This window comes from Artemia sp. Qi Xiang Cuo, chromosome 13 (genome assembly GCF_049724085.1).
Source record: "Artemia sp. Qi Xiang Cuo chromosome 13, ASM4972408v1, whole genome shotgun sequence".
In the NCBI taxonomy this organism is placed as follows: domain Eukaryota; kingdom Metazoa; phylum Arthropoda; class Branchiopoda; order Anostraca; family Artemiidae; genus Artemia; species Artemia sp. Qi Xiang Cuo.
Window position 1 is genome coordinate 59,010,628 of NC_142806.1, and position 17,273 is coordinate 59,027,900.

The 17,273-nt window shown below is 36.3% G+C and overlaps 1 protein-coding gene across 3 annotated transcripts in view; it reads right to left on the reverse strand.

Annotated features, from left to right (window-relative positions):
• LOC148945476 (cardioacceleratory peptide receptor-like) overlaps positions 1–17,273 on the reverse strand; it is a 593,562-nt gene that overhangs the window by 548,695 nt on the left and 27,594 nt on the right. For 2 of the 3 annotated variants that reach the window (XM_089098593.1, XM_089098595.1), the window contains exon 2: positions 1,230–1,412. In XM_089098593.1, the coding sequence (XP_088954719.1) occupies positions 1,230–1,400 (171 nt within the window). In that variant the 5' untranslated portion in view covers positions 1,401–1,412. The remainder of the gene's footprint in view (positions 1–1,229; positions 1,413–17,273) is intronic. The other variant, XM_089098594.1, reaches the window with a different exon arrangement.

The following is a 17,273-nucleotide window of genomic DNA, read 5'->3' on the forward strand; positions in this document are numbered from 1 at the left end:
AAGAAAGTGAAAAAAACATTAAATCTGAATTAAGTAGGTGTGCAGTGGAAGTCATGGATACAATTGGCGAAGATCTGGATGATGCATCCAGACAGCATAATAGTAAATAATAGTCGTACTTGCACGTTAGCACATTGAATTGAAATAATCAGTCTGGACTTGTCCCAGTTAAAGATAGGAACAGGGCCCCAATTAGTCATACGGTAAGAATTAAAGAAAGGCGAACAGAACATTTTCAGATGGTGCATTGCACACAGAAAATAGTACATTGATTCTCCCTCGTCCCTGAAAAGATTGTTTTACTACATAAAAAACTGTATTTGCCTACAACTGTAGCCCGCAAAATAGAGACGTTAAGGAAGAGTAGTAAAAGTCATCCTTTTGAGGGTAAAAGGGTGAGTTTTACACTCAGATGTTGAGTGTAAAAACCTTTAGTCTTAAAATGAGACGTAAAAGATTAGTAGTAAAAGGATGAGCAGTAAAAGTCATCCTTTTGAGGGTAAAAGGATGAGTTTTACCCTCAAATCATGAGGGTAAAAACCTATACCCTTAAAATAGAAACGTAAAGGTTGAGTAGTAAAAGTCATCCTTTTGAGAGTAAAATGATGAGTTTTACGCTCAGATCTTGAGGGTAAAAACCTTTACCCTCAAAATAGAGACGTAAAGGATGAGTAGCAAAAGGATGAATAGTAAAAATCATCCTTTTGAGGGTAAAATGATGAGTTTTACGCTCAGATCTTGAGGGTAAAAACCTTTACCCTCAATATAGAGACGTAAAGGATGGCAAATGGGAAATACTACATATTTTACATCTATATGAAAATGTCTTACCATTTCCTCCATAATTTTTTATATTTTCCGAAAAAAACCACAGCTTTTTAACCCCCTCCCAACAATTTGTAAAACGTTATCCACAGTCATGTTTTGTAGCAGCTCCGAAGTTCATATTGTAGCTGCCCAAAACTTTCATTTTGTGTAAAATGAAGAAACATAAATAGTAATAGAAAAAAGAATAGAAAAGGCTAGGAATAAATGAAGATGAAGAGGTGATGTTGGGTAACGAGAAGATCGATCAAGCGGACAGCTTCACTTACCTAGGTAGTATTATTAGTAAAGACGATGGGTGTAGTGAAAACACTACTTACCAAAATTAATAAGATAAAAGGAAAACAAGAATGGAAACAAGACATAGAGGAAAAGATAAAATGAAACAAGATAAAAGGACATACCTCATAGAAATAAAATCTGCTAAAGCTTGACTCGTTAAGGAACGTTGTTTCTGATAGGCAGCTTTGTAGCTCGGGCACGGTTACATTTAAATAGGGGTTGTTTTCAAGCTCAAAGCAGGTCAAATGGGATAAATTCTTATATATCTCATCAGGCAGCTCGGTGGAGTTCATCTATACTATAAGCTAAAAGAGAATTAGCTAAAGAAGATTTAAAATATATAAATATACAATGTAGATTATATGAACTATACAAATGTATATTAAATCAAATTAAACTATACAAATGTAGTATAAAGGTAAACAATTATATAAACAAAAAGGTTCAAATAATATAAACACAAAATTGATGATTGTCTTCGGGTGTTAAAATTACCGACGAGGACCCAAGGATATATCCAGGAATTTTATTTTCTGAAAGAGTGGAGCAAATATGTAAAAAATGTATAGAGATATGAAAAGACTTAGGGATCATGGGCAGCACGCTAGCGCTACCTAAGCAAAGAACGATGTGGGCACCATGTGTTGATTTTTTTTTTTTTCTCCATACCTGGGCCCTTTGTATTGAAGGAGTTGTCATAGAAGGTTCAAAAAGGACCAATTCGATTGGAAATGGAAATGGGAGGTGACCTTGTTAATAGTCAAAAGATGTTTGTGGGAACTTCCCCCCCTCCCCTCACACCCATCATTCTCCAAAACACATCCAATCAAAATTTTGATATAAGCATTTTGTTCCGCGTAGTTGATTTCCACATAGAAAATATGAGTTTGAGGAGGACACTCCCCCACAACCCTCAGGGCAAGGGTTTTAAGTTATGCCCTGGGGGCATATATGGTTTTTATAGAAGGTGCTGTCGTAGAAACTTCAAAACAGGCTTATTCGATTGGAAATTCAAAGGGCTAGTAACCTTTTTAATAGTCAAAAGTGATTGGAGGGCAACTAGCCCCCCCCCCGCCCCACGCCCATCATTCCCCCATACACATCCAATCAAAATATTGAGATAGCCATTTTGTTCAGCGTAGTTGATTTCCAGATAGAAAATATGTTTTTGAGGAGGACACTCCCCCACAACCCTCAGCGCAAGGATTTAAGTTATCCCCTGGGGGCATATATGCTTTTTATAGAAGGCGTTGTCGTAGAAACTTCAAAACAGGCTCATTCGATTGGAAATTCAAAGGGCTAGTGCCCTTTTTAATAGTCGAAAGTGATTGTAGGGCAACTAACCCCGCCCCCTACGCCCATCATTCCCCCAAACACATACAATCAAAATTTTGAAATAGCCATTTTGTTCAGCGTAGTTGTTTTCCAGATAGAAAATATGTTTTTGAGGAGGACACTCCCTCAAAACCCTCAGGGCCAGGGTTTTAAGTTATGGCCTGGGGCCATATAAAGTTTTTATAGAAGGCGTTGTCATAGAAACTTCAAAACAGGCTCATTCGATTGGAAATTCAAAGGGCTAGTACCCTTTTTAATATTCGAAAGTGATTGGAGGGCAACTAGCCCCCCCCCACGGCCATCAGTCCCCCCAACACATCCAAGCAAAATTGTGATATAGCCATTTTGTTCAGCGTACTTGATTTCCAGATAAAAAATATGTTTTTGAGGAGGACACTCCTCCGCAACTCTCTGGGCAAGGGTTTTAAGTTATGCCCTGGGGGCATATGAGGTTTTTACAGAAGGCGTTGTCGTAGAAACTTCAAAATAGGCTCATTCGATTGAAAATTCAAAGGGCTAGTACCCTTTTTAATAGTTGAAATAGATTGGAGGGCAACTAGCCCCCCCCCCATGCCCGTCATTCCCCCAAACACATCCAATCGAAATTTTGAGATAGCCATTTTATTCAGCGTACTTGATTTCCAGAGAGAAAATATGTTTTTGAGGAGGACACTCCCCCACGACCATCAGGGCAAGGGTTTTAAGTTATGCTCTGGGGGCATATAAGGTTTTTACAGAAGGCGTTGTCGTAGAAACTTCAAAACAGGCTCATTCGATTGGAAATTCAAAGGGCTAGTACCGTTTTTAATAGTCGAAAGTGATTGGAGGGCAACTAGCCCCCCCACGCCCATCATTCCCCCAAATACATCCAATCAAAATTTTGAGATAGCCATTTTGTTCAGCGTAGTTGATTTCCAGATAGAAAATATGTTATTGAGAAGGACACTCCCCCACATTTCTCAGGGCAAGGGTTTTAAGTTATGCCTTGGGGGTATAAAAGGTTTTTAAATAAGTCGTTGTCGTAGAAACTTCAATAAAAGCTCATTCGACTGAAAATTCAAAGCGCTAGTGCCCTTTTTAATAGTCGAAAGTGATTGGAGGGCTACTAGCCCCCCCACGCCCCTCATTCCCCCCAAACACATCCACTCAAAATTTTGAAATAGCCATTTTGTTCAGCGTAGTTGTTTTCCAGATAGAAAATATGTTTTTGAGGAAGACACTCCCTCACAACCCTCAGGGCAAGGATTTTAAGTTATGGCCTTGGGGCATATAAGGTTTTTACAGAAGGCATTGTCCTAGAAACTTCAAAACAGGCTCATTCGATTGGAAATTCAAAGGGCTAGTACCCTTTTTAATAGTCAAAAGTAATTTGAGGGCAACTAGCCCCCCACGCCCTTCATTCCCCCAAACACATCCAATCAAAATTTTGAGACAGCCATTTTGTTCAGCGCAGTTGATTTCCAGATAGAAAATATGTTTTTGAGGTAGATACTCCCCAACATTTCTCAGGGCAAGGGTTTTAAGTTATACCCTGGGGGTATATAAGGTTTTTAAAGAAGGCGTTGTCGTAGAAACTTCAATAAAAGCTCATTCGACTGGAAATTCAAAGGGCTAGTGCCCTTTTTAATAGTCGAAAGTGATTGGAGGGCAACTAGCCCCCCCCCCACACCCAACATTACCCCAAACCCATCCAATAAAAATTTTGAGATAGCCATTTTGTTCAGGGTAGTTGATTTCGAGATAGAAAACATATTTTTGAGGAGGAAACACTCCCAAAACTCTCAAGGCAAGGGTTAAAAATCATGCCCTTGAAGTATATAAGGTTTTAATTGAAAACTTTGTCGTAGAAACTTGAAAAAGAGTTAGTACCCTTTTTAATAGTCGAAAGTGATTTGAGGACAACTAACCTCCCTCTCACGCCCACCTTTTCCCCAAACACATCCAATCGAAATTTTTAGATAGCCATTTTATTCAACGTAGTTGAAAGTTTTGGAAATTAGGTCTTTAAGGATGACAACCCTTCCCCCCACAGCCCTCAGGGCAAGGGTTGTAATTTATGCCCTAGGGCATATAAAGTTTTTATTGAAATTGGAAATTGAAAATTAGAAATTGATTCAATTGGAAATTGAAAGGGCTAGTGCCTTTTTTAATAGCTAAAAGTGATTGGATAGCGACAAACGCCCCTCTCACTTCCATCATTTTCCAAAACACATCCAATCAAAATTTTGCTATATCCATTTTGTTCAACGTAGTTGAACGTTCTGGAAATTAGGTCTTTTAGAATGATACCCCCCCCCCCCAGAGCCCACAGTGTAAGTGGTGTAAGTTATGCCCTGGGGGGCATATAAGGTTTATATAGAAAGTTGGTGCGTAAATCAAAGGCAGCAGGATCGCGCTGCCTAAGTAAAGAAAGGGGACACTTGAGAACGAAACAAGAAACGGGGACTAAGTAAAGAGGAGGAAACTCCCCCACCACCCTCAGAGCAAGGGTTTTAAGTTATGCCCAAGGGGCATATAAGAACGATGTTGACACAATGTATTATTTATTAATTATTTCCTTTAGAGCAGGGCACTTCGTATCGAAGAAGTTGTCGTAGAAACTTCGAAAAACATTCATCCAATTGGGAATTGGTGTGGCTTGTGCCCTTTTTAATAGTCGAAAGCGATTGGAAGGCGACTAACACCCCTCTCACGCCCACCATTTCCCCAAACACATCCAATCAAAATTTTGAGATAGCCATGTTGTTTAACGTAGTTGAAAGTTCTGGAAATTCGGTCTTAGAGGATGACAACCACCCTAACAGACCTTAGGGTAAGGGTTGTAATTTATGCCCTAGGGGCATATAAGGTGTTTATAGAAAGCGTTGTCCAAAAGGACTCATTCGATTTGAAATCGAAAGGCTTAGTGCTCTTTTTAATAGTCACAAGTGATTGGAAGACTTGACGTTTTTATAGTAAAGATCGAAGTGGGTATAATGTATTATTTGTATTACATAATGTATTAATGTATTATAGACCAGGGCGCTTCATATCGAAGGAGTTGCCGTGGGAACTTCGAAAAGAATTCATTCGATTGAAAATAGAAAGGGCTGATGAGCACTCCCATTTATTTTCTTAAAATTTAACCAAATCAAAATAGCGTAAGTGTATCCAAGCTATCGAAGAATGTAAACAGATTTTTTTGCGAATCGTATCAAGTTTTCCATTTCAGGTCAACAAGAGGAGGTATGAAACTAAATTAAAGAGTACTATTTGTATCCAGATTTTTAAAAGGGTGTTGTAAAAAATCGCTGAAAATTTTTCGCCAGCATACAGAAAACAGGCCAAACTATAAAGTCTGAAAAAACAAAAAAATTTAAAGTATTATTTTCTTTTTCCTTGAAAAGACAATGTCAATACAAAACAAATAGAAATTAATTTAAAAAACCTTTTTCCACAAAACAAGTTTTTCAAAGAAAAGTAAAGAACTCCATTAAACAAAAAAATGAGCAAAAATAAAATCAAATTATCTACCAAGCGTGAAACTACCACAAATCAGCATCGATAAATAAATTAAACTCAAAACGAACAGAAATTACAATAAATAACCGAGTCAAACTCAAAACGAGCAGAAATTAACATAAGTTGGGTTCAAAACCCCTATGTCAAATACAAACGAATGTGCATTGTCAGTTTAATATACATATACTGAAATTTAGTAATCAAAATGTTAATATTTTTTGATTTATTAAAGTTATAAAAGTAAAAACATTTATGTTTTTTCAGTAAAGTGCAAATTTTGTTCTGGCCTTGGGAAGACATAGGGGTTTTGAACCCAACTTATGTTAATTTCTGCTCGTTTTGAGTTTGACTCCGGTATTTATTGTAATTTCTGTTCGTTTTGCGCTTCATTTATTTATCGATGCTGATTTGTGGTAGTTTCACACTTGGTAGATTATTTGATTTTATTTTTGCTCATTTTTTTGTTTAATGGAGTTCTTTACTTTTCTTTGAAAAACTGATTATGTGGAAAAAGTTTTTTAAATTAATTCTTTGAAAACATCGTTCCAAAGGGTGCATCTAGTGTTAAATAAAAAATGATAAAAGTGGAAAATCAAGAATACTAGGCTGATAGAACAATTTCATTTACTAACGTCGCATTTGATCAGGTTTTACCAATGATCAGGATTGAAACCAAAATAAACATTTTCGTGGTGGTGGAAATCCATAGATAAAAATTTATGATAAAAAATGTTAGTTTGATATAAAAATAGAGAGGATAACAAATTTGAATCTGTCTTATTGGTATTTAATCAGAGACACAGGGGAATAGGACATTTAGGCAAGTGATCCGTAGAATGTAAAACTTTCTGCATTTTTTTTATTCAATACAGTAACAAACGGAAATTTGAAACATTTTCCAGTATAAGGACGAAAAAAGGGAGGAACAGGGTTTAACCTTTTTATGTCTAGCTAATTAATTAATAAAAACAAGATAGATAAAACTGTCCCAAATTCGAACGAAAACTTCTTATTGATCATCCCATGTCGGAATCTTGTAGAACATGGAATTATCTCTCGCAGAGTTGACATTAAAATTGTTTTGTCCCTTTTAGCTTCCTAGGAAATGATTTTGGAAAGGTCAATTTAAAAATCCCATATTTCGATATTTCTTTTTATTCTTATTTTTTTTTTACAAAAACATAGATTTCAATCAAATATAATAAGAATTCATATTCTCATAAAGTGAGCCTAGAAGTAGACTGAAAGTGTTTATAGAAGTTGTCATTTGCACATCTACCCAAAGGGGATATTCAAATCTGAATACCCAAAGGGGTATTCAGATCTCAACCAAATTTTTTTTTTTCAATGGATATATAACTTATTCACAAAAAAAAAAAAAACAAAAAAGCATGAAGCACGAACCTGGGCTTTTATTGCAACTCCAAAAAGAAACTTACATCCACTTACTTCAGTGCAATGGGGGTCCCATTTCACAACAAAACAAAACTAAATATCTAAAACATATTAAACATATAGAACTTCTTGAGAAAAAAAAACTTTATTGAAATTAAAATCCACCGTCTTAATTGTACTGTTGTGGTGTTCTGACAAGTACGACTACTGCGGGGGAGGAAACGTGGGGTCCCTAAATCCTTCTCAGCAGGACCTCTAACAAACAGAAAGTGAACCTTCTTTCTACCAAACTTGGTACAAAGTGAAAGTAAGTGTATTAGTTGTGCTTTTTGGGAGTCCATGTCAGATCCAGCCTCTGTGGAGAGGGAGGGTTCTAAAGTCATATTTTATAAAATCTAGGAAGGGGAGGGGGAGGGTGAGATCTCAATCAAATATTGTGGCAAGTAATACAAATATTCTAAATATGCCTTTTGAGTATCCAGGGGGGCTCCTAAATCCTGTCATCAGGACATCTGAACAAAAATGTCGGATCTCAACCAAACTTTCTGGGAATAAAAACCATTATACTAGCCATACTCTTCAGCTGTTTAGAATACATGCAAACTAAATGGAGAGAGAAAAGGGATACATATCCAAATTCCCATCACAAGGACTTCTAGTGAAATGGGCTTTCATACCTCAGCCAAATATCCTTGATTGGAAACATGAGTAAATATCCTAATTTTATTTTTGGAGGTCCATAACCATTCTGACATATCTCGAGGAAGGAACTTTAAATTCTTGTCACCGTAACGTCAACCAAAAATGGATGTTAGCTCTCCAACAAACTTGGAGGAGCAAGAACAAGTGTGCTTTCAGGTGTTTGCGGCTAATCCGGTGTTTGAAGGAGCAAGAACAAGTGTGCTTCCAGGTGTTTGCGGCTAATCCGGTGTTTGGAAGAGCAAGAACAAGTGTCCTTTCAGGTGTTTGCAGCTAATCCGGTGTTTGGAGGAGCAAGAACAAGTGTGCTTTCAGGTGTTTGCGGCTAATCGAGCTGATTTGAGGGAGGACATCCCAAAATTCTCACGCTCACCAGAAGAAGCTTATTAGATCTCAATTAAATGTTGAATTAACAGCTAGGACATTGGTTGAGATTTTAGATGGTCCAAGTACAATTTGATTAAAATTAATTATTTTGGTACCCCGCGTTAATGACCCATGGATCTTATTTCATCAATATGCCATGTAATGATCCTTTGTGGCCTGAGCCTTATGTTGCCCTGTATTTATGACACATGGATCTTATTTCCTCAATATGCCATGTAATGATCCTTTGTGACCCGAGCCTTGGCTTAGTATGGGGAATCTATCCGTAATAATGATAGCTCAATACGCCAGGACACCATACCATTAGAGGTCTATTTGAAACTTTCATTTGGCTTTTCTCAGGTGTATCGTATTAAATTTCAGTTATTTCGAATTTATATTCTACAATTTTATAGGGTTCATTGTCTTCACAGAAATGTATGTTTGTAGCAGTGCCAACAAAAGGAACTAATTCTTCTTCTGTTATTTTTATTACAGGTTTAGCCATTTGGATTTCACAATTCTTGTTGTACAGATTTTCATTTTGTGCAAAGTCATTTCATAAATAAGTTGAAAGAAGGGCTTACAGCTTTTATTTTATTTTTTTGTGAGAATTCTCTGATAATACGCTTGCACAGTCATAGCTTCAAATTGGTCACTCAATACCATCATTTTTTCCCCAGGACTGGCCCTCACAATTACTCGTGGTATGACTGGTAGCTATTCTTTTACTGCTAACCACAATGATGTAATGAACGCCATATATGTTTCAAAATTTTGGAAGGGTATAGGAAGGCTAACATAAGCACTGGTACTTTTTTTTACAACATGCTTAAGAAAGTTAGAAACATCCTTAAATGTTTCGCTTAAAAAACATTTGTCGATGGCAAGACCAGAAGCTATTCTTTTTCTCTACACCACAGTGATTTAATAAATGTAATATAGTCCTAATTTTGGAAGGAAGAAAATTTTGGAAAGAAATTTTAGACGAAATTTTCGGTGGCGGACATAACATGTCGTCTTAGAAACAAATTCCAGTGGTTGAACTAGAAACTTGTATATTGTTACACAACACATCAGTTTAATAAATGCGAATATTTCCTAATTTCTGAAACAACATACGAAGTCTAACATCATTGCTAGCAATTTTAATTATTTGCTTATGGGAAGGTTGAACATTGTTGGGGGGACAATTAGAATCTGTTCTGTTGCTGCAAAGATAGGAATGTTATTAGTTTTTTTGTTTTTTTTTTAGTAGGCCAGTGTCATTACTTGGCATTTTATTAGGCTTTCTACGGAATGCCTGAGACGACCTTAACTACAAAAATAGTATATATCTTTAAATTTTCAGTTTATTCCTTTACAAAATTGTTAACCAAAATGTAGTTAAAAACATAGCATATTTTTTACCGTTAATTGAATGTAGAAATTTAATTTTTAATTTTAGTGTATCTTGCTTTAAAAAAAATGAATTTATGTCATAAACAACAAAATAGCGTTGACTCAGCAAAGAGCGATGTGTCCCCCATGTTTGTTCATCATATAGAACGGGTAATCATAGAAAGCTGGCTAAGGGCTGTTTCGTTATTGCTTCTAAGTTCTAGTGCCCCTTTTTAATGACGAAACTGATCGGGGAATCACTAGGACAGAATTTGAAGATAGCCGCTTTAATTAAAAGAAATGAGAAGCACAAGGCTCATTAGATCCGGGGGCAACATGATTCTTGAAGGCCTAGACGAAAGGGGTCTGAAACAATATAAAAATTGCACAAATTGGTTTCATAGTACATTTTAGAATAAAAGTCCACATTTTATACTTTGTTGGAATCAGAATCATGTAAGTATTTCTCGTCTGCATGGTCCGTTGTAGGGCCAAGTAAGGTCCTTTGGCCTGAAATACGAAGTTGAATATGCTATATGTTCTGATGAGGGATGTTAAAGCTAAATAGATCAAATTGGTCCTCAGCCCTCAGGGAAACCAAAAATAGGACCTGAGGACCTGAGGTCCTCAGCCCTCAGGTCCTCAGGAAAATCAGCATTGTAAAAACAGTCAGGTCACATATAAAAAAAAATTCTGGGGGGCAAATTCTGGAAACAAAAAAGATATATCATTTATAAGGAAGATTTAAGGAGCAATGGAAAAATTTAAGATTTCTGGTACTTGTTAAGAATCCAGAAACTCACGAGAATTGTATTGCGAAAATCAGATAGGCATTACCCGGTACTTATACGAGACGCTGTGCAAACAAAGGGTTTCTCACTCCGGAAACTATATTTAAACTTTTTTTTTGGGGGGGGGGGGGTTTAGGGGGACTAAAAGGTACCTAGGTTGGGTTAGGCTGCGTTACGTTTTTAATATATGCTATGCTTTACCCCTCCCCCCCCCCCCCTAATGTATAAATATATTGCCCAAATCTGTTTCTAAACTATTATATTTTTATCATACTTTGTTTTATTTCATTAGCATTAACAAAACTTCACTTCTCGCGTGTTTCTGGATTCTTAACAAGCACCAGATTTCTTGTAGGCCGCAGGTTTTAAGCCCCCCCCCCCCTCCCATCCTCTTGACATGCCAGTACATCATTTTAAGTAGATAAAACATAGATAAACACGTCGGTAAACATTACAGGTACTTTTATATTATCAGGACCCCTCCACAAAAGTCTAGTAAAGGACGAAAGAGTCGAATATAAAAGAGACGATGTAAGATCTGTTTTTACCATAGGATTAAATACGCCACAGTAGATACATACAGACTATCGCATGGTTTCGAGTTATTTAAAGTGTTGTTCTTTGGTGTTTTTTTTTTGGGGGGGGGGGGGGGTACATAGGTTTTGCCCCCCAGCAAGGTACTAGGTACCAGGGTACTAGGTACCAGGGAGGTACCTAGGTTTTGCTATGCTTTGCCCCCCACTTCCCCTAATGTGGAAATATACAGCCCAAATTTGTTTCTAAACTATTATATAGTCATCCTATTTTGTTTTATATCATTAGCATTAACCAAACCTGACTTTTTAGAGAGGCCCTGATATTGCGAAAGTACCACATTACATAATCCGAACAGAAGCGGGATGGAGGTGTAAATGGACGGTATGTCATTCAAATCACCAACAACTTTACGGCATATCCTTGAATTGTATTAAATTTTAGCACTGTCATGTGTTTACTTGTTTTGTTATTCATATGACAATGTCTTCTACAGCTGTATTTGTAAAAGTCACATTGCAGTGGAATTTTTCAAATTCGTAACAAGGTATATGTGTGATGATTTAAAGATTTAAAGAAATTAAAATCCCAACATACTAGCACCATTTCCAAAATTGCTAAAAACACCAGCAAAATAACTGTTAAAAAAGAGGTTTTATTTGAGAGGTAATAGCTGAGGTTTAGAAAACGGATGCTTCTGTGGCAAAAACCTGAGCAGAAAGGTTTTGTTTTCGGTTGGTTTGAAAGGTGGCTCTGCCCCAGCATTCGTAGATTGTGTACATTTTAGTTTAATCTTCGCTTAAAGCCTTTTTGGTACTTACGTGTTATAAGGACCACACAAAAGAAGTGAAGTTAGGTTATTCACAATGAAGTATACCAAAATACGATGGAAATATAATACTTGCGGTACTGGTGCATTATATGGTCACTTTTAAAAGTCAAGTTTGGTTAATGCTAATGAAATAATATAAAATAGTATGAATATATAATAGTTTATAAGCGAATTCGGGCTATAAATTTGCACATTGGGGGGGGGGAGTAAAGCATAGCATATACAAAATAAGTAACCTAACCTAGGTACCTCCCCCCCAAAAAACAAAACAAAAAACAACAGTTTAAGTATCGTAAACGCAATGAAAACCGCGCTTTGCATTGCATTTCTTTATAGCGGTCTCTTGCAATTAACCCGTCTGGCGGGTTTTACGTGACTGGTTTCCTTGTAAAATATATAAAAGTGACCATATAATGCACCAGTACCATACTTGCTAGCAAAATTATGAAAATTACAACAGAGAAATATGGAGAGTGGCTGCCCAAAACGCATTATATTTAATACCTAACCACCTCTATATATTAAATATTTAACTAAAATATACCTCATAGTAGTTTTCCTCGCTCAGGCTAAGCAGATTATCTACGAGTGGACACAGAAACCGGTTTCATCAAACAGTTCGTGTTAACGAACTGTAAGTATGGAGCGACCCGGCTCAATAGTAACCGAACCTCTAAAAAACGGAATTTTGATACCAATAGATAAATCAAAAGAATCAGATTTTTATGCTGATTTTACTCTGTCTCACAACTATGTTTTTTAAAACAATAAAAACTTTAGCGTAAAGAGCGAGAGGTTGAGGAGGGGGCATCCCCTTTCATATACGGAATAATTTCTGTTCGTTTTAAGTTTTAATGTCACTCCTTACTTTCAGTTTAAAAAAATTGTTTTTTTTTTACTTTCGCACTATATGGGCCTTTCTTAAAAGTCAGGTTTAGTAAATGCAAATGAAATAAAATAAAATAGGATGACTATATAATAGTTTAGAAACAAAATTTGGGCAATATATTTGCAAATTAGGGGGGGGGGGTAAAGCATAGCATAGTATAAATACGTAACCTAACCGAAGTACCTCTTTCTCTTCCTAGACCCCAAAACCTATCAGTTTAAATATCGTCAATGCCTTGTAAACCACGCTAAGCATTCATCACTGCATAGCACTGTCTTGAATTAACCCATACAAAACGGGTTTTCTATCACGTCTCCAGTTTGACATATATAAAAGAGTGCGTTTAACATAGAAGTAGAAGTATTTGCACATTAGGGAGAGTGGGGCCAAGGCATTAAATATATTAACTACATAACCTAACCTAACCAAAACTAGGTAGCTTTTTCCCCATCTAAACTCCAAAAAAACACAGTTTAACATCGTAAGCAAAATTAAAACCACGCTGGACAAAGTATTTCTCTCAGCGGTGTGTTGAATCACCTTGTAAAAACGAGTTTTTCAAAGCGTCTCTGCCGTTTGACTGTAGCCTCTTGTTGGACTTCTTTAGAGGGGCCCATATAATGCGAAAGTACCTTTTTTTTATTTAATTACAGATCAAGAACAAAGCGTGATCACTATAACATGTAAATACCGTTTATCTCACTCAGACTAAGCTTTATTATCTCCGAATACAGACACAGAAACCGGTTTTACTCTGACCAAGAACTTGACTATGGTCGCTATAAAACGTAAGTACCGCCTTTTCTTCCTTTTGAGAAAACTTGACTTTTTTTTCATGCAATAGAAAGAAGGTAATGATTTGCAGGCACGTGTCATTGTTGTTTTATCTGTGGGCGTGTTCCCGGTCCAACGAAAAATTAATAATATTTAACAAAACTTTAATATTTCGTTCCAGGTGAGAGCGAATTAACAGCTGGAACAATCAAAAATTAAATTCGTATTAAATTTTGTATTAAATTTTTTTGAATACGGTTAACTAGCGTGTTTACTAAATTAACTTCTGTACATTCATCATCAAAGTGGGAAAAATAGAGGCAAATAACCAATCTAATAGTAATTAATGAGTATTAAGAGATCTAGACTCATATTTTTCCTATTTTACTCATTGCTCATTAAAATTACTCGTGTTTTAATAATAAATTACAATGCATATTAAGGCATTAATTAGTAAACTGTTCCAGGTTGACAGTTAATTCGTATTAAATTTGAAGTAAATACGAATTAAATTCCAATTTCCACCTGGAACACACTCTGTATTACTTATGCCACAAAGCACTACAACCTGCATTGGAAAGGTTCGTTAAGTACTGACCTACAAAATAAAGCTAAGGGTTTAGCTTAGTTTCGAGACTCGGCGTTATAGCGGTATTTTCTAAGGTCTTCAGTGTTATTCTCTACAAAAGTAACATTAAAAAGGGAAAAAAAAACTTATGAAAACCTATTCATTTTGTCAGGCATCCTATTCTACAAGAAAACCTCAGTCCCACTTTGTCTACAAGAACCTACAAAATAGTAGTAGAAATAGCAGTAGTGGCAGTAGTACAAAGAAACAACTTTTAGAAACGCTTCAAAAATTGGTTTACATATCATTTTCGGGTACTCCTACGTTAAACGCACTCTTTTATATAATGCTAGTTTGGTTAATGCTAATGAAATAAAATAAAAAAGGATGAATATATAATAGTTTAGAAACAAATTTGGGCTATATATTTGCACATTAGGGGGGATGGGGGATAAATCAAAGCATATATTAAATACGTAACCTAACCTAGGTACCTTTTTCTCCCCCTCAACCCCAAAAAACAACAGTTTAAATATCGTCAACGCATTGTAAACCACGCTAAGCATTCATTACTGTATAACAGTGTCTTGAATTACCCATACAAAATGGGTTTTCTGTCGCGTCTCCAGCTTGACCTATATAAAAGAGTGCGTTTAGCATAGAAATACCCATTTTTATTACGTTTTAACGAGTCGGCCGAGAATATTGCGGTCTTTAGTGCTAATAAATAAAAAAAACAAATTTTTTTGACTGAAAGTAAGGACGACATTAAAACTCAAAACGACCCGAAATTAGTCCTTATACGAACGGGGTTGTGCTCTCCCCCCTGCCGCACTCTGTGCGCTAAAGTCTTTTATTGTTAAAAAAAATAGAGTTGTGAGAAAGTCAAACTTTAGCGTAAAGAGCAAGGCGTTGAGGAGGGGACAGCCCCTTTCGTATACGGAATAGTTTCTGTTCGTTTTAAGTTTTAATGTCGCTCCTTACTTTCAGTTAAAAAAACTTTTTTTTTATTTCATTTTTGAACGTTTTTGAATAAATACAGGTTTTGATCTTGGCTCACAGTACATGAATAATTAAAACAAAATTTTCATATTAATTTACTTTTATTTGGTTAAATGGCTTTCTCGAAACTTGTTTCATTTTATTTACGAACGTTTTTATTAGTAATAAATATACGTAACTTACGAATTAATTTACGCAACGAACTTCTATATTCATATATTTTTAATACATATATCAGGGGGTTTGCCCCTAGTCAATACCTTGCTCTTTAAGCGAAAGTTCAAATTTTGTTCCAATTCTTTAAAAATGACCGCTTAATCACAAAGGCCGTTAATTAGAATAAATAGCTCTTATGAAAGTACTAAAAAATTTCTGGCTTATAGAATGAGGTATTGACTAGGGGGTGAACCCAATCATATATGTAATATTTTCTGTTCGTTTAAAGTTTTGGTGTTGCTGCTATTGTAGTTGGAAAACTTTTTTTTTTTATATTTAATTTCTGATCTTTTTTTAAATAATGCTGGGAAGTCTGGCGTCCCCTTCATAGCAATGTCCCTTCCCCCATGAAAACTTCCTTTATGGAATGATCCTGCTACATAACCCCCGACCCCAGGCACGTACGCAGGAATTTGTTTTGTGGGGGGGGGGGCAATTTGTTTCGGGGGGGGGGGGCCAAATCCGTCAAACCCATTATTCAGTGAGAAAAATCAGAAAATTATGGGAAAATGAAAAGATTGTGAGATTTCGGGGGGCCCGGGCCCGGAGGCCCCCCCTTCGTATGTCCCCGCCCGACCCCCCCCCCCACTTCCAGGAAAAATCTCCCCTGAAAACGTCTGAACTGTATACTTCCCAATAACCAATACTATATGTTAACATTGGGTAAAATTCATAACTTTCAGCCCTCCTCCCGGGAACTTCGGGGGATTAAGTCATCCTAAAAGACATAATTATAATATTTTTGAACATGCTGAACAAAATGGCTATCTCAAAATTTCTATCAGGTGACTTTGGGAAAACAATGAGCGTGGGAGGGGTCCTAGTTGCCCTCCATTTTTTTGCTCACTTAAAAAGGGCCCAGAACTTTTAATTTCCATTCCAATGAGCCCTCCCACGATATTCTAGGACCACTGGGTCGATACGATCACCCCTGGGGGAAAAAAATATATATACACGAATCCATAATCTTTCTTCTGGCAAAAAATGCAAAATTCTACATTTTTGTAGATAGGAGCTTCAAACCTCTACAGTAGGTTTTTATGATACGCTGAATATGATGGTATGATTTTCATTAAGGTTCTATAACTTTTAGGGGGTCTTTCCCCCTTTTTTTGAAAATCAGCCAAATTTTCTCAGGCGCGTAACTTTTGATAAGTTTGATTAAACTTGATGAAACTTATATATTTGAAATCAGCATTAAAATCCGATTCTTTTGATGTATCTATTTGTATCAAAATATCATTTTCTAGAGTTTCGGTTACCATTGAGCCGGGACCCAATAACCAATACTATATGTTAACATTGAGTAAAGTTCATAACTTTCAGCCCTCCTCCTGGGGGCTTCGAGGGATTAAGTCATCCTAAAAGACATAGTTATAATATTTTCGACCATGCTGAACAAGATGGCTATCTCAAATTTTTATCAGGTGACTATGGGAAAAGAAATGAGCGTGGGAGGGGGCCTAGTTGCCCTCCTTTTTGTTTGGTCACTTAAAAGGGCACTAGAACTTTTAATTTTCGTTCCAATGAGCCCTCCCACGATATTCTAGGACCACTGGGTCAATACTATTACCCCTGAAAAAAAAAGAAATAAACGCGCATCCGTGATCTTTCTTCTAGCAAAAAAATGCATAATTCTACATTTTTCCAAATAGGAGTTTGAAACATGTAGAGTAGGGTTCTATCATACGCTGAATATAATGGTTGGATTTTCATTAAGGTTCTATAACTTTTAAGAGGTGTTTCCCCCTTTTTTCGAAAATCAGCCAAATTTTCTCAGGTGCGTAACTTTTGATAGGTAAAATTAAACTTGATGAAACTTATATATTTGAAATCAGAAGTAAAATCTAATTCTTTTGATGTATCTATTGGTATCAAAATTCC